The sequence below is a fragment of the Triturus cristatus genome, chromosome 9 (genome assembly GCF_964204655.1).
Source record: "Triturus cristatus chromosome 9, aTriCri1.1, whole genome shotgun sequence".
NCBI lineage: Eukaryota > Metazoa > Chordata > Amphibia > Caudata > Salamandridae > Triturus > Triturus cristatus.
Window position 1 is genome coordinate 861,888,233 of NC_140592.1, and position 23,979 is coordinate 861,912,211.

At 52.4% G+C, this 23,979-nt stretch overlaps 1 protein-coding gene across 1 annotated transcript in view; it reads right to left on the reverse strand.

Annotated features, from left to right (window-relative positions):
- DYNC1H1 (dynein cytoplasmic 1 heavy chain 1) overlaps positions 1–23,979 on the reverse strand; it is a 1,397,843-nt gene that overhangs the window by 414,150 nt on the left and 959,714 nt on the right. Inside the window, exon 62 of the mRNA XM_085626346.1 lies at positions 16,619–16,713. Coding sequence (XP_085482472.1) covers positions 16,619–16,713 — 95 coding nt within the window. The remainder of the gene's footprint in view (positions 1–16,618; positions 16,714–23,979) is intronic.

Below are 23,979 nucleotides of genomic sequence, written 5' to 3' on the forward strand. Positions count from 1 at the left end.
CCAGGCTCTCCAGGGTTGGGTGGGAGGACACAAAAGCAGGGTCACCCGGGGCTGGGCGATGGCGCCGGGCCACATACTTATCCACGGGAACCCAAGTGGCCGGTCTAGACCAGGTGCCCATCAACATGTCAGGTAATGCCCCACTGAATAGAAGCAAGGGCTCCGAAGAGCGTGGCGGCGCCGGGGCCGGAGCTGACGGCCGAGGTCCCTGTGGCGCCGGAGCAGTCGGTCCCTGTGGCGCCGGGGCCTGAAGCCGCTGGCAGAGGTCCCTACTGCGCCGGAGCCGCCAGCAGGGCCGTCAGCGGAACTGGCAGCAAGGGAGGGCCCTCAACGGGGACCGCGGGGCCCGAAGGCGTGCCGGTGGGAGCCCGATGCAAGGGAGGGCCCTCAACTGGGACCGCGGGCCCAAAGGCGCGCCGGCGGGAGCCCGAGGCCATAAGAGGTGGTCCATGGCTGAAAGAAAATCTTGCACGTGGGCAGGAGTTGCCAACGGACTCTGATAAGGTGGGTAGGTCACGGGACTCACGGGCTCCAAAGGAGCCGCAGGGGTGGTACCCCCGGCCCCCTTGTCTGCGTCCGGAGACCGAAGAGGGGACGTTGGAGAGCGGAAACGCTCCTTCGACTTCTTCTTATGATGTCTCTTAACCGAATCCGAGTGGGAAGACGTCAATCCCGGGGAGTGATGACGATGGCTCCGCGAGTCATTTCTCGAGCGACCCCTGGACCTCGAATGGCGCGGAGACGACTGTTGGGCCTCCAGTGGCTTACGGGACCGCCCCCACAAAGGCTTCGTAGCCAAGGCCAGACAGTCGGAACATGACCGGGAGTCATGGTCGCGCTCCAGACAGTAGAGACAGACGCCATGGGGAGACAGGCCCCGCAGGATAAAAATCCAGGCATCCCTACGTGGCACAAGGAGTCAAAGACTCAAAAATGGAAGACAAAAAAGTTTAGTCAAAAAGTGACTAGGATACGTGCTCTAACTGGATCTGCACTTGCTGGCGCGGAAAAAGAAAGAACGGACGTCAGCGTGCATGGGTGGTGCCTAAGTAGTCTCTGTGATGTCATCTCAGCGCTTACGACGCCAGCGGAGACTACTTAGACGCCACCCATGCGCGCTGACGTCAGTTCTGTAAACAACTTTCCACGCCGAAACGCAGTGTCATGCGAGAAACTGACATTGGTGCATAAAACTAGGGCCCTAAAAGGGGATGACCTTAACCCTAGTAATCAGTTCACAGAACTGAGAGGATGGGTGGAGCGTTAAGGAATCTATCACTAACTAATGTCTCTTACAGATATATCGTTACACAAGTAGTAACTTGTGCATCTGAAAGAGACACATTAGTGATAGATTCCTTACCTCAGAATAGATACCCCAGCAATACCAACCCCGGTGGTGGGTCTGTGAACAAGATTACACCAGAATGTCACGGAGCACAGAACGGCCAAAGAAGCCGTCTCTCCGGACCGGACTGTCAAGGCAGTAGTGCTTGGTAAACGTGTGCAGCGAGGCCCATGTAGCTGTCTGACAAATATCCTGCAAGGGGACACCGCGTCCCAAGTCAGTAGTGGCTGCAGCTGCCCTGGTCGAATGGGCGCGCAGACCCACAGGAGGCTCCTTCTTGGCCGAGGAGTAACATGCTTTGATTTACAGAACGACCCACCTGAATACGGTCAGTTTGTGCACCGCCCGACCTCTTTTGGCGCCCATGTAGTCAACAAAGAGCTGATCATCCACCCGGAACTGCTGTGTATGCTGCAGATAGAACGCAAGCGCACATTTAGGGTCCAGACAGTGGAGCCGCTCCTCTTCCAGTGAAGGATGCGGAGGTGGAAAAAAGGTGAGCAAAGTGATGGTCGGCCCGATGTGGAAGGGCGTGACAACCTTTGGCAGGAAAGAAGGACTTTTCCTCAGAACCACTTTGTCCGGATGAACAGAAAGGAAAGGAGGTTTGGAAGAAAAAGCCTGAAGCTCACTCACTCTCCTGACAGAGGTGATAGCTACCAGGAAAGCCGTCTTGAGAGTGAGAAGACATAAGGGACAGTTATGAAGGGGCTCAAAGGGAGCGCATATCACAAAAGTCAAGACAAGATTCAAGTCGCACTGAGGCATTATGAAGGGCACAGGTGGGAACGTATGCGTAATGCCCTTAAGAAAACGGTTAACAACTGGGGACTTAAAAAGAGAAGGCTGATCAGGAAGCCGGAGGAAGGCAGAGAAAGCCGAAAGATAACCCCTTAAGGGTGCCTAGAGCAGAGCCCTGCTGGACCAAAGAAAGAAGGAATAGGACAACCTCAGAAAGAGGGGCAGAAAGGGGAGGGACGCCTGGCTGCCAAGATGACATCACAGACTTCGGGAGGAAGATCGAAAGATGTCAACTGTCGCCACTCAATCTCCAAGCATTGAGGTGGAGGTTGGACAGGTTCGGGTGGAGGACAGTCCTCTGCTGCTGCGACAGAAGATCCTCCCGAAGAGGCAGACGGAGCAGGGGATTGATGCTCATACTGAGTAGCTCGGGATACCATACTCTTCAAGCCCAGTCCGGAACCACAAGAATGACTTGGGCCCGGTCGCGCCTGATCTTCTTTAGCACTCTGGGCAGACGTGGTATAGGAGGAAAGGCGTACAACAGACAGCAGCTCCACTCGTGACGAAAAGCGTGTCCGATCGGGTGCAGCCTTGGAAATTCCAACGGGCAGAACTGATGACACTGCACGTTCTCTTCGGTGGCGAATAGATCTAACCAAGGCTCTCCCCATCGCAGAAAGAGACCTTGCGCCACGTCCAAGTTCAGACGCCACTCGTGATACACCATGCACCGGCGGCTGAGTTCGTCCACCTTGGAGTTCAGAGAACCTGCCAGGTGTTCAACCACCAAGTTAATGCCTTGATGTTCCAGCCACGTCCAGAGGCGCAGAGCCTCCTAACAAGGGGTCCATGACCCCACCCTGCCCTGTTTGTTGCAATACCACATGGCGGTGGTGTTGTCCGTGAACACCTGCACTACACTTCCCCGGACAGAGGGAAGGAATACCTTCAGTGCAAGTCAGATCGCCCGCAGCTCCAGAAGGTTGATATGGAGCCTGGTCTCCGCCGGAGAACAGAGGCCTCTGATCTCCGCCTCTCCCAAGCGGCATCCCCAGCCCAGGCGGGACGCATCCGTCACTACCGTGTGTTCCGGTTTGGGGAAGGGAGAGGGATCTGCCATTGACCCAATCGCGATTCGTGAGTCACCACTGCAATTGCCGTGCAGTGCCCTCCTAGATCTGGACATTATCAGACAGGTTGACCTAATGTTTCGCCCACTGGAACTTCAGGTCCCACTGCAGAGCCCGCATATGCCTTCTGGCATGCAGCACCAGCAGGATGCCGGAGGCCATCAGGCCCAGAAGCCAGAGGGACCTCCCAACAAACCCGGGATAGAGGCTGAAAGAGCGGAATCATAGCCTGAATACCCCGGACTCGCTGTTTGGGAGGATAAACCCAAAACAGCGTCGAATCCAGAACCGCTCCGATGAAAGGGAGCTTCTGAGAGGGACTCAGGTGCAACTTCGGCACGTTGATGGAGAACCCCAGCAGATGCAGGAGGTCGACCGTAGTCTGGAGGTGGGAGACAACTGCCTGGGGCGAACCCGCCTTCTACAGCCAGTCATCGAGGTAGGGGAAGACTGACACCCCTGACCTGCGCAGATGAGCCGCGTCCACCGCTATCACCTTCGTGAACACCCGAGGGGCACTGGTAAGGCCGAAGGGGAGCATGGCAAACTGAAAATGCTCCTGGCCTACCGTGAACCGCAGGTAACACCAGTGGGCCTGCAGGACGGGAATGGGAAAATAAGCGGCCTGCAAGTCCAACGCTACCATCCAGTCTCCAGAGTCCAGGGCAGACAGGAACCGAGCTAGAGTCAGCATCTTGAACTTCTCCTTCAAGGGGAAGCGATTGACGTGACGGAGGTCCAAGATGGGGCGCAGGCCCCCCCTTGTCCTTTTTGGGGACCAGGAAGTAGTGGGAATAGCAACCACTCCCTACTTCCTAATCGGTAACGTACTCGATGGCTCCCTTGGCCAGGAGGGCCGTGACTTCCTGATGGAGAAGAGCCAAATGATCCCCCGACATGCGTTGATACCGAGGTGGTATGGCTGGAGGGGAGGACAGAAAGGGGAGCGAGTAACCTTGGCAGATTATCTGCAGCACCCACTTGCCCGACGTAATTTCGCGCCAGTGGTGGAGGTGAACCCTGCTACCCACTGTCTCGGATTAGGAAGGTTTCGAGGCGGAAGTGGCGGGGGTGGAAGTGGACTGCTCCGTACGCTGGTTACCAGACCCGCCCCTGCGGAACCCACGTCCGCGGCCTCGTTGAGGCTGGTTCTGCATAGGCTTCCTGGAAGAGTGCCTGGGTACCTCTGCCCTGGCCACGAAAGGAACGAAACCCTGTTGTGGCAGGAGTTTGAGGAAAGACCCAAAGACTTGGCCGTGGCGCTAGAGTCTTTAAAGCGCTCCAGGGCATTGTCAGCCTTATCACCAAAGAGGCGGGAGCCATCGAAGGGCATGTCCATGAGCGAGCTCTAGACATCGGGTGAGAAGCCAATGGAACGCAACCAGGCATGGTGCCGCAATGCCACGGTCGTGGAAATCGCCCTGCCCAACGAATCAGCAGTGTCCAAACCACACCTGATGCCAAACTTCGCCGCATCCTTGCCCTCCGCAATCGCTTGGGAAAGGACAGCCTGGACCTCCTCAGAGCACTGAGGCAGAACCTCCGCCACCGAAACCCACACTGCATGGGAGTAACGGCCCAATAAGCAGGCGAAATTAACCGACCTCAACCCCAAACTGGCTGAGGAGAACAACCTCTTGCCATATTGGTCAAGCTTCTTAGAGTCCTTATCCGGCGGAACCAAGGGAAAGGCACTCTGCGATGTCGAGGCCTGAAGAACAAGTTACTTACCTTCACTAACGCTTTTTCTGGTGGATACAATATCTGCCTGTGGATTCCTCACCTTGTGAATATCCCCTGCGCCAGCAACATTCGGAAACTTTTGTAGCTCTCCACGCCGACGAGGACGACGTCACAGAAGCACGGCTCCGCACGCGGCTCCTCTGACGTCACTGGATCCATAAGAGGACCTCGTCGGCCCTTTTTTCCGTGCCTTCCAGGCACACGGAAGGACCAACAACAATATGTATACATTATACACAGTACATAATATTCATACCAACATACACAGTGTGAATACAATGCAGTAAAGCAAAATAAATAACACACTTCCTTTGACAGCAACAGATAACATTTTGTCATATTATAACTATTGTAGGTATACAAGGGTGGACAACGGGGAGGCGGGTGGGTCAGTGAGGAATCCACAGGCAGATACTGTATCCACCCGAAAAAGCGTTACCGAAGGTAAGTAACTTGTTCTTCTGATGGATACATCTGCCAGTGGATTCCTCACCTTGTGAATAGATTCCTACAGCAGTCCCCACTCCCGGAGGAGGGTGTCCACCCTTCTATACCAAAAAGTCCTGAAGGACGGAACAAGCAAAGTGGCTGTCCCTCCTCACCTCGGAATCCAAGCAGTAATGCTTTGCGAAAGTGTGGAGGGAGGCCCAAGTTGCTGCCCTACAAATGTCCTCCACAGGAACACCTCTAGATAATGCAGATGTAGAAGACTTTGCCCTGGTAGAATGAGCCCTTATACCCTCTGGAGGTTCCTTACCTGCCAAAGCGTAACATATCTTGATGCACAAGATAATCCATCTGGAAAGGGTGCGCTTGTGCACCGCTCTGCCTTTCCTGCAGCCAACAAAGTCCACGAAGAGCTGGTCATCCACTCGAAAGTCTTTAGTCCTATCAAGGTAAAAACTCACCGCCCGCTTAGGGTCCAAGCGGTGAAGCCGCTCCTCATCCTTGGAAGGGGGAGGATAGAAGGTTTTGAAGGGTAATGGACTGCCAGAAAAGCAGCCCTGGTCCTGAGTACCATTCTTTCAGCATGAATGGTCAAGAACAGGGGTTTCGAACTCAGAGCTTGTAGCTCACTTACCCTCTTTGCCGAGGTAATGGCAATGAGAAAAACTGTTTTAAAAGACAATAGTCTCAAGGGACACTTGTGCAAAGGCTCAAAGGGAGAACCCATCAAGTAAGTTAAGACAAGATTAAAGTCCCATTGAGGCTCAATAAATGGAGTGGGCGGAAATTTGTTGGTAAGGCCCTTAATGAACCGTAACACAATGGGTGATTTAAACAAGGACGGCTGATCTTGCAAACAAAGGAAAGCAGACAAAGCCGATAAATAACCCTTCACAGTAGCTACAGCAAAACCTTGCTGAGCAAGAGAGCAAACTGAAGGATGTTGGCTAAACGAGCCCTCAAAGGGTCAATAGACTTCTCTCCGCACCAAAGGACAAATTTAGACCACCTATAGGAATATATAGACTTGGTGGAATGATGCCTGGCAGACAAAATTACGTCTACCACGTCAGGCGGGAGAGAAAAAGAATTCAGGTTGCCCCGTTCAATCTCCAGGCATGAAGGTGTAAGCTCTGGAGGTGGGGGTGTAGAACCTGCCCCTACCACACCCTTCTTGGCCAGTCCGGGGCGATCAATATGACTTGGGCCCGGTCTTGGCAAATCTTCCTCAGAACTCGAGGAATCAAGGGTATGGGAGGAAACGCATAAAGCAGATGCGAGTCCCATCTCAACTGAAACGCATCCCCCAAAGCTCCCTGCATCAGATACTGGAGACTGCAGAATGACAGGCAGTGGGCGTTCTCGTGAGTGGCAAACTGGTCCACCCGAGGAGTTTTCCACGTCCGAAATACGAGCCGAATCACCTCTGGATGGAGCCTCCACTATGTGGTCGCAAGAGAATAGCCGGCTGAGACTGTCTGCACGCACATTCAGAACTCCAGCCAGATTTGCCATCAGACGAATCTGATGATCCTGAACCCAGGACCAGAGACGCAGAGCCTCTCTGCAGAGACAATGCGAACCCGCTCCTCCCTGCTTGTTGACATACCACATCGCGGTAGTGTTGTCCGTCAGGACCTGAACCGACTGACCGCAGAGGGAAGGGAGGAAGGTCTTGAGTGCCAAACGTATCGCCCGCAACTCCAAAAGGTTGATAAGAAGCAACCTTTCCTCTGGAGACCAATGAGCTTTGATCTCCAGATCCCCCAGATGCACACCCCACCTTAAAGTGGATGCATCCGTTATCACTGTGGCCACCAATGGAGGTAGATGGAAGGGCTTTCCTTGAGACATATTTCCCTCCATGCTCCGCCAAGACAGATCCGCTCCAGCTTCTCTGGAGATCCTCACAGACTCCCTGAGATCTCCGTTGTGCTGATACCACTGCCTGTGGAAGCACCACTGGAGCGCCCTCATGTGCCAGCGTGCATTGTTGACCAACAGAATGCAGGAAGCAAACCGACCGAGCAGGCGAAGGACCTTCAGGACTGGAACAACCGCTCCAATGTAAAACATAGGAATAATTTCCTGTATGGCGAGAATCCTTTGAGGAGGTGGGAATGCTCGACACACAGTAGTGTCCAGTACCGCCCCTATGAACAGGTTGCGCTGAGAGGGCACCAGGTGAGATTTGAGCACATTTATCGAGAAACCCAATTTGTACAACAGCTGAGTTGTAACCTGCAGATGATGAAGCACCTTCTCTGGCGACTCTGCTTTGATCAGCCAGTCGTCCAGATAGGGGAAAACTGGAATCCCTGTCCTTCTGAGATGGACTGCCATCACCTTGGTGAAGACTCGAGGTGCAGTAGTAAGACCAAACGGGAGGACCGCAAACTGATAATGATGCGACCCTACCGTAAAATGGAGATACTTCAGGATGGGGATGTGAAAATACACATCCTGCATGTCGATTGACATCATCCAGTCCTCCTGTTGCAGCGCTTGAAGAACCTGCGCAAGGGTGAGCATCTTGAACCTCGCCTGCTTCAGAAAAAGGTTCAAGATCCTGAGGTCCAGGATTGGACGTAGCCTGCCTTCCTTCTTCGGAATCAGGAAATACCGGGAGTAGCATCCCTGACCCCTCTCCTGCTCTGGAATAACCTCTATCGCACCTTTTTTTTTAGTAATGTAAGGACTTCCTCCTGTAAGAGAAGAAGGGGGGGTCCTCGGAGCCGTCCCAGTACACATCCGGCTCCGGAGTAGAAGGAGCCGGTGAGGGGGTCAGCGGCGCCGAACCTGAGCCCCGTCCCAATGGGGATCCCAGGTTGGAATGAAATGGTCCGACGACCGGGGCAGGGGCGGGATAAACGGCACCCAGTGCAGCGCCTGTGGCGGAGCCAAGGGCGGCGCTGGGGCCGGAGCCGCGGGCAGCGCCGTGGCCGGAGCCAGCGGCGTTGCACCTTGTGGCGCCGGGGCAGGAGCCGCGGACACTGGATCCAGTGGCTCCGGGGCTGGTGCCGGAGGCGGTGCTGCCAGGTCAACAGAATCTGGACACGGGCCGCGGGGCCCGCAGGCGTACCGGCGGGAGCCCAAGGCCTAAACAGGCTGTCCGGCAGCAAGAAACACTTGCTGCTGTTCAGGAGCCGCCGACGGACTGGGGTAGAGCGGGTAGCCCGCGGGACTCCCAGGCTCCAGAAGAGCCGCAGGGGCAGAGCCCCTGTCCCCCACATCCGCCTCCGGGGAGCGACGGGGGGACGTCGGAGAGCAAACACGCTTCTTCGACTTCTTCTTATGGCGTCACTTACCGGAATCGGAAGGTGAAGACTTAAGAGTCCAAGGAGCGACAGCTGCGGTCCCACGAGTGCAAGACCCAGAGCGGCGGCGAGAGGAGTGCCCGACCTCCAGCAACTTCGGGCACCGCTCCCGCAGTGCCTTCGGGCCATGGCATGGCAGACCCGACAATCCCAGGAGTCGTGGTCAGTCTCCAGGCAGTAGAGGCAGACATCATGGGGGTCCTCCACCGACATTACGGTGGCACGACCCGCAAGACTTAAAGCCGGGCATCCCTACGTGCCCAGGAGACAAGAGTAGAAGACAAAAAGTCTCAAAATAGTGGTCAAAAACTGATCGAGGTACGTGCTCAATTCGGATCTGCGCTTTCTGTGCGGAAAAAGAAAGAACTGACGTAAGCGCGCATGGGCGGTGCGTAAGTAGTCTCCGTGACGTCATCCCGGTGTGCACGACGCCAGTGACGGGCGCGGAGCTGCGCGGCGCCGCCTGCTGGTGCACAGGGGTACTGCTAAGCAGAAAACTTTGACGCCTGGGGAATATTCTAAGGTAAGGAATCTATCACTAACGTGTCTCTTTCAGATATGCCTTTTAACATAGGCAGGGTGTGTGTGGACTTGTGTGGGTGTAAATGTTTCCAGTAAAAAGTCTTCCTCTAAAGGGTGAGAGTGCAAGTTTACTCCGTGGTACTGAGCAGCTCTATTAATGAGTTGTGAAAACCCAATATTGTAATCTGGTGGTGATGGTCTAGAGGGATACAGGTCCGGGTCTTTGTGTGGGTCGGAATCTGTATTGTAATCATTCCAGGGATTTGGTTTGTGTGGAAAGGTACCTGTGTCATCTTTATCTGGATCTCCATTCCCACTCACATCACTATAGTTATAGTCGTCATCCTTGGATTGAGGAGGAAATGTATGTTGTGGGGAGTATTCTGGAGAAATTAGCAGATTTGGATCAGCTGGAGAAGGAGAGAGAGGTGGAATAGTGTTAGTGCCCATCTTTTAGCTTCATGGATGTTTCAGGGTCTTCTGAAGTGTTCAATTTTCTCTTTTTAGGAGGCTTGGCGACAACTTTGCCAGTCTCTGGGTCAATTTAGAGAGTCTTTTGTTTCAGATCCGAAAAATCTGTTGGAAGTTGTTGTACGGGTACAAAGTCCTTTGTCGGTGCCGAAGATTTAGGGTCAGAATGTTGTTTGGCCCGTGTTTCTGAAGATTTCTGTGGTGTCTTGGGTTCTTTAGATCTCGGCATGGGAGTTTGTGGCTCCGAGTGTTTTTTCGGTTCCGAGGTTTTATTTGGCTCCGAAGACTTTTTCAGTTCCTTAGACTTTTTCGGTTCTTAAGAATTTCAGCTCCAAAGACTTTCAGCTCCGAATGTTTTTCCTTCGTTTGCTTCGATGCCAAGAGGTTCGGCACCGACGAAGAAGGGTGTGGTACCTCCTTGGTTTTAGGCTCTGTCGCCGAAGGTGATTTTTCGGCACCAGAATGGGGGTGACTCGATCCCGAGCCAGAAGGCTTTTCTTTTTGTTTCATTGCCGGGCCCGAGGGCAGGGTGTCTGAAGTGTGTTGTCGATGTCGGCCTGAGCCTGAGGGCGAAGGTGTTACCGAAACCTTAGGTTTGGTTTTGGTTGGGAGAGGGGTTTCGGTACTCACAGACCGCTGAGCCGGGGTTACTGCCTGGTCTTCGACATGGAGTCGTCTGCTTCGGAGACAGAGATATCCCCTTCATCAGCTTGTTGTTCTGGCTGGAGATTGGGATCTCCTCCAAAGATGTCTGGAATCGAGCTGCTTCCGCAAGACATTTCGTGACGTCGAGTCAGACGGTCACGGATGGTTTTCTTCAACCTAAAAGATGAACAGGCCTCGCAGTTTTTGTCTTCATGATCCAGGGAGAGGCAGAGGTTACAAACCTAGTCTAAGTCTGTGTGTGGGAACTTAGCACTACACCTGGGGCATCTTTTTTTTTTTTAGAGGAGTCCTTTCCATTGACTGCTGGCGTAGTCGGCACGGATGGGCCCAACGGCCCGCGTAGAAGATAGAGGTCGAGGATTTTTATATTTTGGAGATACGCGTCGAAAAGGAAATGCGATCGAGACACTACCGTCGAGTGGAGAGATTGCGCGTTGAAGGGGGTTCGAAAACGATGCCGACCCGGAGCGCAGCAAATCACATCCAAACTCCATGGCGGAAAAAGCAAATCTGGAGATGGAGTCGATGCCCATGCACACTATCGTCCTAAGGAGAACTCACCTACCTCGTGTCTACAAAGACTTCTTCCAAGACAAAAACAAAGCGCAAACATCCGAGTCCAACACCAGATGGCGATCTATGCACAAGTATATGATCTACAGCTCATATGCTTCAAACCCCTCATGACCAGGGTGGGTTGAAAGTGAAAGTAAAAACTCCCAGTTGTCGTTTTTACTGTAGTAAGACAGGTAAGACCCTTTGATTAACATGGAGTTTCAATATCAGAAAATTTGAGATACCCTCACACCAAGGGGACAGGTTTTCACAAACCAAAAAATATTTAAATCCACTGGGTACATTGCTCACGTCAATACTCTCACTCTGCACACATACCAAACCTGATCTACAGGTCATATGCCTCGAACCCCTCATTACCAGGGTGGAAGGTGAGTTGAATGTGAATATATGATCTACACCAAAGTTTAGAAACCTGTTAGAGATAAGTAACCTTTTACAACAACTTTCATAGAGTTAAACTCAATGAGTAACAAGCTACTTATCTTTGGTAATGCTCTTTCTACTAGATACAAACTTTTTGCACATGCATACCAAACCTGATCTACCACAACTAAAAATCAATGAACATTAAGAAAAATATATGTGGTTTTATTTTTTTCGTATAAATACGATACAATCTTTAGCACATTTAAAGTGTTAAATAACAGTTAAAAATACAACACGTATATATCACATGGGGGAAATCACCTAAGACAATACAATTAGTCTTCACAAACAAACATCTACTTTTTATGTCACCAGATCTCGAAAAATTAATTAACATATGCAGACACCCTGTGCATTGCAGATTGTATCTTCAACACCTAATCAATGCATTTCAATGGGCACTGCTAATGACAACCACCTTCTTCAGGACAATTTAAATATCAGTTCCCCAATATTTTCTCATATAATATCTATAAAAACACAAAACATTAATAGTAACATCTATCATCACTGTATCCCAATACAAAGACATTAATGTCAAATAAAACATTTTTATTTAAGTAATGTCTCCGAAAGTAGGAGTCACTTACTTTTGGTAACGATGTATCTGGTAGACACATTGTCTAGCCGCAGATTCCTTAACTTTTTGCAGCAGCACCTCTGCGCCACACGACCCCGCCCGGACATCGGCCACGTACGTACGTGACGTCAGCGAGGTCATATGAGTCCTCCAGGCACGCGGACGTCAGTTTTCTTCTGAGAAACTTTTCCGCGGCACAACGCGGAGCCATCAACAAAACTGTTAAAGTATGGGAACAGCGTGCGAAGGAGAAAAAATCCGTAAGGCAAAGAAATCAGATGGTGCATAACACCATCATAAAGGACAGTATCAGACACTGTATTTACAAACCAAGAAGTAAAGGATAGAGCAACGCTCTGAGAAACAGCCCCGCGAAGCGTGGACCCTCCCCAGAGGCAGTGTAAGACAGACTGTTATTACAACGTAGAACTGTGTCGGCCAACAAGGGCGGAGCACAGGAAGAACAACAATCTACTGCGAGAAGGCAATACAAGAATGGCACTTCCCCAATAGTAATGGAAAGCTGAAACAGCCCAGCAGATCCCAAAAGGACGACTGATCAGGAGACAAGATCCCCAAGTTGAAAGAGGAGGCGGGAGGGAGGGAAAGCAATAGGAGAAGACCCCACACTGGAAGGACCAGGGTGGAGAAATGCAGAGAAAAAGAAGAATAATCTACCGGTGAAGGTGCAGGAAGAAAAGCCACCTGGAGGAGGGTGGCTGCATATCGTAAATCCTAAAAGGGTTGCACCAAATTGAACACTTTGAATGAAGACCAGCGCCAACTGAAAGGAGGCAAAGTGGAGAAACCCACCTGGCCAGGTCCTCGCAAAACGGGGAGGATGGGTGGGCGTTAAGGAATCTGCGGCTAGACAACGTCTCTACCAGATACATCGTTACCGAAGGTAAGTAACTCGTACATCTGATACAGACATCTAGCCGCAGATTACTTAACTTAGAATAGATACCACAGCCATACTGACATAGTATAGGGTGATACCTAATGAAAGGGGCACATCCGAAGGAAGTGGCAGCAGAGGCACCAGAGTAGCATTAGGCGTATAAATGTAGGAAAGAATTCTAGACCACATCCTCCGACTGGGAGTAAAAATTAACCCTCGTCCAGAAAGAGATATCGTTCAGTATCTAAACACCAAGAAGGGAGCAGTGTAAAGCCGGGGAACCACCCCAGGTAGTGGGACGCAAAAGAGCCCCTATTGCTGACGATGCAGGAAAAGCAACAAAGTGCATCTAAGTGTACTGAAAGACACCCTGTTGCGTAGACCAAGGTCAATCCCAAGTGCAGCCCTTGAAAAGCTCCCTGACCCATGGAGACATAGGACCAGACCTCGCAGCAGCGAAGAGAGGTGGAGATGTAGCAAGACGATTATCCATGGCAACCTGTACACACACACACACACACACACACACGCACGCACACACGCACACACACGCACACACGCACACACACACACGCACGCACACGCACGCACACCTCTCAAAGAAAGGGAAACGAGCCACGACCATGCAACATTGGTGTTATAGGAGCACACCTAGTGCATGACTGGCAGGTGGTAGCCGCATTTTAAGCGTGAAGAACACCACGAAAACCTCCCAAGGAGGATCCATGACGTATAGAAGAAAGCGCCACGTCACAACATCGAACGCCGTACAACGGCAAGATAAGAGCACCAGGGGACACATAGAGCCCAAAGGATCTCTAGGCCCACATGACAAAGCAGAGCTATATAATAGCATACAAGTACCCCACTTGGAGTATGGACACCCAAAAGAACGAGGAACACCTCTTAGGGCAAACCACAGTCAGAGGGCCAGACACAAAAACCTGTGGAACACTGCCACAGTAGGCTTACTGCCAGCTCAAAACGCATAATGCATCGAAAGGATGCTAAATGAAAGGGTAACCACCCCAGAACATGCAAAAAGAAGACCTGGGAAATATAGGCTTAAGAGGGAGGGCGAAAGCCCGCAAGGAGGCGCCGTACAGCCGATTCGGCGTGGGCATCAAACAATAGAAATCCATCAAAGGGTAGATCAACAAGTCGCTCCCGGATATTCTCTGGGAAGACGCTATCCCGCAACTAAGCATGGTGCCGCAATGCAACCGAACCAGCCATAGCTCGGCCTAAGGAATCGGCAGTACCAAAGGCAGAGTGGATCATGAATTCAGCAAGGTCACGGCCATCCCGGTGAAGATCGAGGTCAACACGAGCGCCTTCAGAGGTGGCCGAAAGAAGAGCCTCTGCAGAGCCCCACAGGGCAGAGGTAGCCCGAGCCAAAACACACACTGTATTTAGTGAACGAAGAGCAGCAATAGTGGAGGCGAAGATGTTACGACCCCACAACTCAAGCCATCTGGACTCACAGGAGGGAGAAAGCATTAACTGAGGCAAAGAAGGGAAGGCAGTTTGCAAAACAAACCCCTGCATGTCTGGGGGAATAAATAAGCAAACTGGATCATGTGGAGCAGGACAGCGGCGGTGCAAGACAGAACGAGCCACCGGATCACCAGAAGCTGGCCGAGCCCAGGTGCCCAAAAGGGCGTCAAAAAGAGAAGCTTCAAAGGGCAGAAGCGCCTCCACATCCCCCAAGCCATGGTGAAGGACAGCAAGCAGAGGGTCCACAGGTAAGGAGACCGAAGGGGGCTGCATGTTTAGAACACGAGTGGCCAAGGAGACTACTCTAAGAAACGCCGCACCGGCCTCGGTAGCCCTCCGAGGAGGGGACAGCAACTTATCTGTAGGTGAGGGCTGTAAACTAAGTCTACCAAGGCAGTGAGGGTGCGACCAATGCCCAAAGAAAGGAAGCTCCATTGACGAATGGGGGTCCTGATGGGGCTCCTGAGGAGGCGGGGATCCTGTTGGGTCCACAAATTCTAAGGGGGGCACAGGCAAGGATAGATCCGGCATCGCCAGACGTGAAGGCGACGGCAAACCCTCTCCAGAAGTTTCCAGAGAAGAGTCAACAACCCGGTGTCGATGCGGCGCCAAAACTACTTTGGATGGTGCCCACTCTGCTCCATCCGGCGCAGAGTCGGCTCCATCCGGCGCAGAGTCGGCTCCATCCGGCGCAGTCAGCTCCATCCGGCGCAGAGTCAGCTCCATCCGGCGCAGAGTCCGCTCCATCCGGCGCAGAGTCCGCTCCATCCGGCGCAGAGTCCGCTCCATCCGGCGCAGAGTCCGCTCCATCCGGCGCAGAGTCCGCTCCATCCGGCGCAGAGTCCGCTCCATCCGGCGCAGAGTCCGCTCCATCCGGCGCAGAGTCCACGGCCACCACGACAAGCTCTGCTTCAGAAGAAGGGGATGGCGCCGGAGCCAGGGAGGCAAGCCTCCGGCCCATTACTGGTGCCGACTCAGCTTTAACCGCAGCAGGCTCCGGCCCCGAAGTAAGAAGCGGAGTCTGAGCCGGGGCGGCGAGTTTACGGCGCCGAAACGGCACCGACCACCGCTCCGAGCAGGCAGCCGCCTGCCCGAGGTGTGCTCGAAGCAAGGCTTTGAGCACCAGCAACCATCTGGGACGCCACAGGGAGCCCCACGGGACTGTGCGGTGCGGCAGGGGTGCTATGGGTCGTAGAGGGGGACCCAGCCAGGCCGCACCTTGACTACACCATATCTCCGTCGTCCCTGGATGGCAAGGGCTGATTTGGTGCCGGGGGCGAACCCACCGGCGAGTCCGTCAGGGACCCCGTAAGTAGCGGAGGCCCCGAGGACTACCCAATGACAGGAGAGGACCCAAGGGAGGCCTGCAAAGCCACAGCATAGGCCTCCATTTGGTGCGAGGCGCCCCCTACGCCCGGATAGGGCGGATAGGGGAGGGGCGACTCCCGGGGGCGCACGTCTGGAGGGCTCCGGGAACAAGTGCCCCCGACAACAGACCGAAGTGAGGTCGAGGATCTCGGCGACATGTGCCGCGACTTACCCATAAGGTGCGAATGGCGTCTCCGAGTCCCAGAGGACGACCGACACCGCAACTGGAATCCAGAGGGCCCTGCCAGCGATGAGGAGGCCGGAGGACGAGACGACTCCGACCGGGACAGGCAAGCCAAAAGAAGCTTCATCCACTGCTCCCGCCGGGACTTCGGCTTGAGGTGTTGGCAGGCGTCACAATCTGTGAAGTCGTGGTGTTCGCCCAAACACTACATACAGATAAGATGTGGGTCCATCGCGGAAATTTGCCGCTAACAGGAGGTACACGTTTTAAAGCCCGAAAGCATTGCACACTGTTCCAGACGCGAAGCGTCAAAAAGGGCCTGAAAACAGGCCAGAGGAGCCGCTCACTCCGGATCCGCGTTGTACGCGGAAAAGAAGGAAACGGACGTCAGCGTGCCGGGAGGGACTTATATGACCTCGCTGACGTCATGTACGTGGACGACGTCAGGGCAGGGTCGTGTGGCGCCGTTACCCGGCGCGCAGTGGTGCAGCTGCTAACATTTTCCGGATCCAGTCTGACGCGCCTGGGGATATTCTAAGTTAAAGAATCTGCGGCTAGACGTCTCTATCAGATATAAGGATTGTGACAAAAGACTGAGATTAATAATTATTATTTATTATTAAGGGCATTACCAAGAATTCTGAAAAAAAGGTTTTAGCAGGAAAACACTCTCTCAATGAAAAGGTGACACTTACCCGATTGTGCCCTTCAGCTGAATCCTGGCCAACAGCATAGCAAAGGTGATGTGATCATTATGCAGCATTCCACGGGCCACTCTATTAAAAGCCACCTGTTTAAATAAAAGGTGAAAGGTCCAAGGGTATTTGCAAAAGGCCATTATTTTAAAATGCATAACAATCAAAGAGTTTTTCTCTCAAACATGTCAGTTACACCACCTGGAGTAATAAAAGATTAACACTTTTCTCCTAGTTCACAGTTACCTGGTCTTTTAACAGTCATCCAAAGCCACATGTATGGCACCAATTACCCAGAAGCAAAGGCTAGGAGAATTAAACTTTGATTATCAGAAACAGGCATCACTTGAATCATGTTAGTAATGGAAATCACAAATGTAGACAGACTTCAATGAAAAATTAGCACCATTTCAAAAGAGATTTGCAGTGGGAAAATTAAAGGACTTTTAATATATACCATCAATATTATGATACAATACGACATATCCAAACCAAATATGTGTGAAAGAAAAGGAGGCTAAATATGAATATTGATAATAAATACACTTCAACAAATTAGCTCGGTCTGAGATTCAAAGAAGAAGGGAGAATAAAACAAATACACTGTCAACTACACAACCGCCACCGCGTGAACCAATTAAATGATGAGGTTTGGTCTCTGAATTGAGTCAATACATCTGATATAGACTTCTAGCTGCACATTCCTTACCTTTGAATTTCCTAGGTGTCAGACTGGATCCGGAAACTTGTGCGTGAGCAATATCCCTGCGTGCCGTCAAGTGGCTCAGTTTGGCTCCGCGCGGTGGTGCCGGACGTGACACCACAGTCACCTATATAGGCGCCACCCAAGCACGCAGATTTCAGTTTTTTTCTTTCCGCATCAGTTAGCACTGATCCGGACAAGAGAAAATCCCTCTGACACTTTTTGGCAGACAAGTTACTTACCATCGATAACATCTTATCTGGTAGAGGCATGATCTAGCTGTAGAATCCTTCCTTTTGAATTTCCCAGGAGTCAGACTGGATCCAGAAGATTTGTCTTCAAGCAATACCCTTGAGCGCCAGTAGGTGGCGTCGGTAGGCTCTGCGGGACGTAGTTGGCGCCAAAGTGACATCTGCATCAACTATATAAATGCCACCTCGGCACGCTGACGTCAGTTACTTTGCATGACTTTCCAAAACAAGTGCACTGACAGTGGTATGTTTCTGAACAACTAGGACCCTGAAGGGGATCAGCCCTGACCCTAAAAGGATGAGTTACCTTCGGCAACGCTGTATCTGGTAGACTCACAGCCTAGCCGCAGATTCCTTAACTTAGAATATCCCCAGGAGTCAGACTGGACCCGGAAAACTTTCCGCAGCAACACTTCTGCGTGCCGGGGAGCGACGCTGCACGGCTCCGCCCTGACATCGTTCACGGACTTGACGTCAGCAGAGTCATATATGCCCCTCCCAGCGCGCTGACGTCCGTTTTCGTTGGAGAAACTTTTTCCACGCCCCAACGCAGAGCCACCACCAAAAACTGAGAATATTGGAACAGTGTGCGAAAAAGATGAAAAAGAAATTGAATGGTGAAACAACAGTACCATAAAGGACAGTGCCAGGCACTGTATATTAAAAACTAGTTAAGGGAAAGAGCAGAGCACCGCTCTGAGAAGCAACCTCGCAAAAGCGAAGGCTAAACTTACCCCGGAGGAAGATGATGTGAAAAAACAACATGGCAGACGACAGAAAGTCTGCAATCACAATATATAACCGTGAAGGACAATAAATCCGGAACACATGAGCAAAGACAATCCACCAGAAGACGTCACCAGAAAGGGACGTCGTATCCCCAGTAAAAGACCTATAGACCGGGGCAAAGCCAATAGACTTCAAACCAATAGACCGTAGGTGAGGTAAGAGACCCCAAGGCGATTAAGAAGGTGATAGCGGGGGGTGGGGAAACATGAGTAGATCCCACACTGGACAACCCAGGGCGTAGGGATGTAAAAGGATACATGACACATAAGCATACCGCCCAATCACGAGAATGGGAGGAGTAGAGCAAGCAAAACAGAATGAAGCATTCCATGTAGGAGTGAAGTGAAAGATGTCACCCCGCAGAAAGGCAAAACCACCCGGAGGGAGGCAAATGCAGGAAGCCCAACCGGAAAAGGTCCTCGCAGAACGGGGAGGATGGGTGGGCATTAAGGAATGTGCGGCTAGACTGTGTCTCTACCAGATACATCGTTACCGAAGGTAAGTAACTCGTCCATCAGATAGAGACATCTAGCCGCAGATTCCTTAACTTAGAATATATATCAAAGCCATACCCATAGTGGAGGCGGGTCTGCGACTGAACCCCACCAAGTTCCCAAGAGAACTTAGCCGTCAGCAAGTGACGAAACACGGTGGGGAACGCAAGCCAGTGCAGCCACACCAGACCACAAAGCTCTGAAAAGACCGGAAAACAATGGGAGGCAAAGGCACCATAAGCTGTTAAAGAACAGCAAGAAAACCCCCGTATGTATACCGGGTTGAGAGAAAGAAAGCATAAGCTAGAAATGTTGGTGCGTAAGTGAGTTCATGGCTTAGCAAGAAGAGGAACTGAGCCTAGGGTCCGATGGATCCACAGGATCAGATGGGTCGACCGTAAGTAAAACCCAGAGAGATGACAGACTGGTATGAAAGGGTCAGCACATACCGGTCCAGTATGCCCAACAGTGGAAAAAAGCACTGTCGAACCCGCACCAGCCAAAATATGTGGGGCAGCATCGGCAGGATGCCGACCCATGGCCAGAAAGTGTCGGTGGTACCAGAAACACAAGACACTCCAGTACACAATCGCTCTTTCACAAGACATGTGAAAGGCTGACGGCAACAAGGAGAAGCACCCAAAACAGGACTACAGGAAGAATGATAGTCATGTGGAAGACGGGAACACGCATAAGCATACCATGTGGACGCTAGAACCACACAAAGCAAAGGAAAAAAACCCTGTACGGTAGCGGGAGCAGCCCAGATGTGAAGGATGCATTAGCAAGCAGGCAACCGGTAAAAAGGGGTATCTGGCAAGCTGGACACCCACATAAGAACTCGTAGTATGAGCAGACCGGGGGGAAGACCACGGACACCGCAGGAAGGAACGTTGCCTGCGCAACTCTGCTGTGTGAAGAGCACAGAGCAGATATAGATTAAGAAGTTATACATGTAAAAATGAGGTGTTACATAATACAAGACTAGGGTACGCGAAAAGTACCAAAAGTCATGTGGAAGCAGAATTGGACAGGACAATGTCCAGATCCGTAAGCAACATCTGCCACCCGCCCAGGAGGAGCACGGTCCCCCACCAGACAGATGAGGAGATGGAGCCAGACACGATTGTGGAAACAGTTAGGACCAACCTAATGGCCCAGGGACCCAAGAAGCTAGTATCCTGAAGAAAACACTCCCCTTGAGAGTGTTACAGCAGGGACCCAAAGCAGAAGTGTGGAAAACACCGGTGTGGAAAGCAGCAGGAAAAGAGTAAAAACTCCTGTTGGGGATGCGCCCAGAAATGGAGGGCACAAGGCAATGTACAGCATAGACGTACATGGCGAAGACACCACCTTCAAGAACAAGTCCAGACAGGGCTGAAGTACGAGAAACTATTACCCATCCCGAAGAAGGGAGAGTAGAACCAGCACCGCAGAAGCGGAAGAAAGAACGCAAACACCCTATGACAGCGAATCATATCAGGGTGAACTCCCAGTACACGCAAATACTAAAGAAGCGTGAAGCGCAGCGGCTCTGCCCTGGCGCTAAACAATGGCATGGCGTCAGCCGTGGAAGAAGTGTGCCTGAAGGGAACAGAACAAGGGCCCCAAGGGACCGTGACTGGTGAAAGAAGCGCAGCCAACATGGACAAAGAAGAGCACAGCGATGCTGAAAAAGGCCCCTGTGAAAGGCAGGCGAGGCAGAAGTCTCACGGTAAGGAACCTATACCCGAGCTCTGAAGTACTACGGACAACCGTAGACCACAACCTCAATTGAAAGTGCAATAGAGCGACGCCAACCTGTGGTTCGCATACAGCAGAAAGAAAAGACAGAGTGATCCACAGAAGATCTTCTGTTAGGAATACTCCAAAGGAGCGTACCAAGCCTTCCCTGTAGGAAGGAAGCTACACAACAGCCATCAAATACCCCACATAGGGTAAGTCTCAACCCCGGCAAAAGGACCTCCTCTGGAGCCAAGCTTACAGAGGACTTCAAAGAAGGCAGAACCAGCAAACCAGCTGTACCGACCAAGGCAAACATGGCGGAGCATCCGCCCAGACCATCTGGGTATTTCGTCATGAACCCAGGGTCCAAAACATAGAAGGCAACGCTGCCTAACAAGAAAAGGCAACATAAAGTCACACAGTGTGTGACAAAGACAGGCCACAAGGTCGAGAAAGCCTGGCCGCAAGGGCCAGCTAATCATTAGAGACCGATGAATCAGCGTGACAATCAAAAAAAGGTCCACACCATTGAATGGCAGATCACGCACAGCGTCCCGAACGTTGTCAGGAAAAGGACTATCGTGCAGCCATGCATGGTGGCGCAAAGCAACCGACAGGGTCACGGCTCTACTAACAGTCAGTAGCGTCCAGGGCCGATCGAATGGAATATTGTGCCAATCCCCGGCCATCAACAAGACGACGATGCAAGTCAGCTTGGGGCCCTTCTGGGAGAGAAGGACGAAGGAGCTCAACCAAGTCCCAAAGGGAAAAGGAAGAATGTACGAACACGCAAGACGTGTTTAAGGCATGGATGCCCGTATTGCAGAGGCAAAAATGTTACACCCACATGTCTCCAGCCACCGAGACTCCCTAGTGGGTGGAAGCAACGGCAGAGCGAAAGAAGGCTGCAAGGCGAAAGCCGCCTGGACACCAGACCCTGAGCCCTAGGGTGACGGGACGAGCAGAGTGGACCGTATGGTGCCGGGCTATGCAGGCGAGCAATGGCTCTATTCACAGGGTCACCAGAGGAGGGCCGTGCCCAGGTACCAAGCATGATATCAAACAAGGACCCGCCAGGGGCAGTAAAGGCTCCACGTCCACAGACTCCATGTGGAGGCGATCCAGTAAAGGATCAGTGGGAAGGGAAACCCCAAGGGGCTGCAAGCGGAGAATATCCGCAGCCCTGCGAATAGCTCTCGCAAAGGCCGCACTAGCCTCTGTGTCAAGTCTGGGAGGCGACAACAAACAGTCGGTCGGGGACGGTTGACGGCCAACCCGACCACTAGAATGTAAAGGCAGAGCTGCCTGTGGTTGATGCAAAGGCCAGGGAACACTAGGCACCTGCACCATGGGGCTGTGAAATAACCCTGGGCTTGGTGAGCCCAATGGCAGCACGTCCTCCTGCAATAGAGGAGCCGCTGGCACCGGCGTCGACCGACGCAGAAACGACGTCAGCTGGGCGTCGAGAACCTCCAGAGGGGAGTCGATCCGGGTGCGGATGGACGGCGACTCGACCTCCACCGGCGGAGAGGAAGGAGATCGACAGGGCATCAAACTCTGTACCGCAGCCGACGTCAGTGCAGGAAGCTGCACGGGGCTATGAGTTGACTGAGCGGGCGGGCTAGACTGACTACTGGGATGCCCCTCCAGGCCGAGTTCCGTCGAAGTCGTATCTACTTCGGGCCGGAGTCAATGCACTCAGCCGGTGCCGAGGACGAAACCGCCGGCGAAGACCCGACATGAGTGCCTTCCTCCTCTGTGGGACCCGTAGGCGCACCAGGGAGAGGGGGTAACCCAAAGAGAGACTGGAGAGCCTTTGAATAGGCCTCCATTTGGAACGTGTCGCTCAGACACCCGGGAAGGGTGGGTATGGATGAGACGACTGCAGGGCGCCAGTGCCTGGCAAGGACCGAGAGCAGCGGACCCCAGTGTCACGCTTTCGGGAGGACGACCTCAGCGACTTAAGCTTGTGCTTACCAGTTTCCAAACGGCGTCTGCGGGAACGGCCCCATGAGCGGGCCCGATCCCTAGAGGGAGATCGGCGGCGTGAAGGCACAGGACCAGACATCCAGGCGGCCGGCAGCTTCATACAAGGCTCCCGGAGGGACTTCGGTTTCATCTGTTGACAGGCGTCGCACTCTTCGGAGTCGTGTTGCCACCCCAGGCACCACATACAAATCAAGTGCAGATCCGTGACAGACATTTGCATGTCTCACGTGCCTTAAAGCCCGAAGGCATCGCACACTGTTCTGTGACGCCGAATATGTGGCAAAAAATGCCTGAAAAACAGGCCAAGTAACCGCTGGTTTTTCTGGACCCGCGCTGGGTCCAGAAGAAAACTGACGTCAGCGCGCCGGGAGGGGCATATATGGCTCGCTGACGTCACGTCCATGGACGACTTCAGGGCGGAGCGGTGCGGCGCTGCCCCCTGGCGTGCAGAGGTGCTGCTGCGGAAAGTTTTCCAGATCCAGTCTGACGCCTAGGGATATTCAAAGTTAAGGAATCTGCGGCTAGATGTCTCTATCAGATACCTGACCGCAGTGCGGGGAGGATGGGTGGGTCAGGAAGGAAGGCGTTACCGAAGTTAACTAACTTGTCCATCTGATAGAGACATGTCGACGCAGATGTCTTACCTTTCAATATATACCCAAGCAATACTATTCCCGGAGGAAGCACTGTGGACAAGTTTAGACCAGGAAGTCCTGCAGGACAGAGCGGCCAACAAGGCCGTCCCTGCTAACTTGACTGTCCAGGCAATAGTTCTTGGTGAAGATGTGCAAAGATACCCACGTTACTGCCTGACGCATGTCAAGGACTGGGACTCCATGTTGCAATGTCGTGAAAGGAGCCTCAGCTCTGGTAGAATGAGCTCTTAAGCCTTCACGAGGCTGCTTTTTGGCAAAAGCGTAGCAGATTTTGATGCAAAGGACGCCCCATCAAGTATCCTTTTCTGCACTGCATTAAACTCCTTTGTTCCCACGTAACCCTCGAAGAGTTGGTCATCCACCGGGAACTCTTTCATGCAGCCAAGGTAGAACGACAACGCTCTTTTTGAGTCCAGACGGTTGAGTTGCTCATCTTCTTAAGAGGGATGCAGCGGAGCGTAGCAAGTGGGCAGGGTGAAAGATTGCCCAATGTGGAATGGTGTTACCACTTTTGGTAAGAAAGAGGCCCTAGTGCTAAGCACCAACTTATCAGGGAAGATGGTCAGGAAAGGAGATTTGGATGACTGGACCTGCAATTTGTTCACCCTCCTGACAGATGTTATTGCCACTAAAAAGGTTGTTTTGATGGTGGGCAGCCAGAGGTGGCAGGTTGTGCAAAGGTTCAAATGGAGCAGCATCAGAAAGGTGAGAACCAAATTAAGGTCCCACTGAAGCATGATAAAGGGCAGGTGGA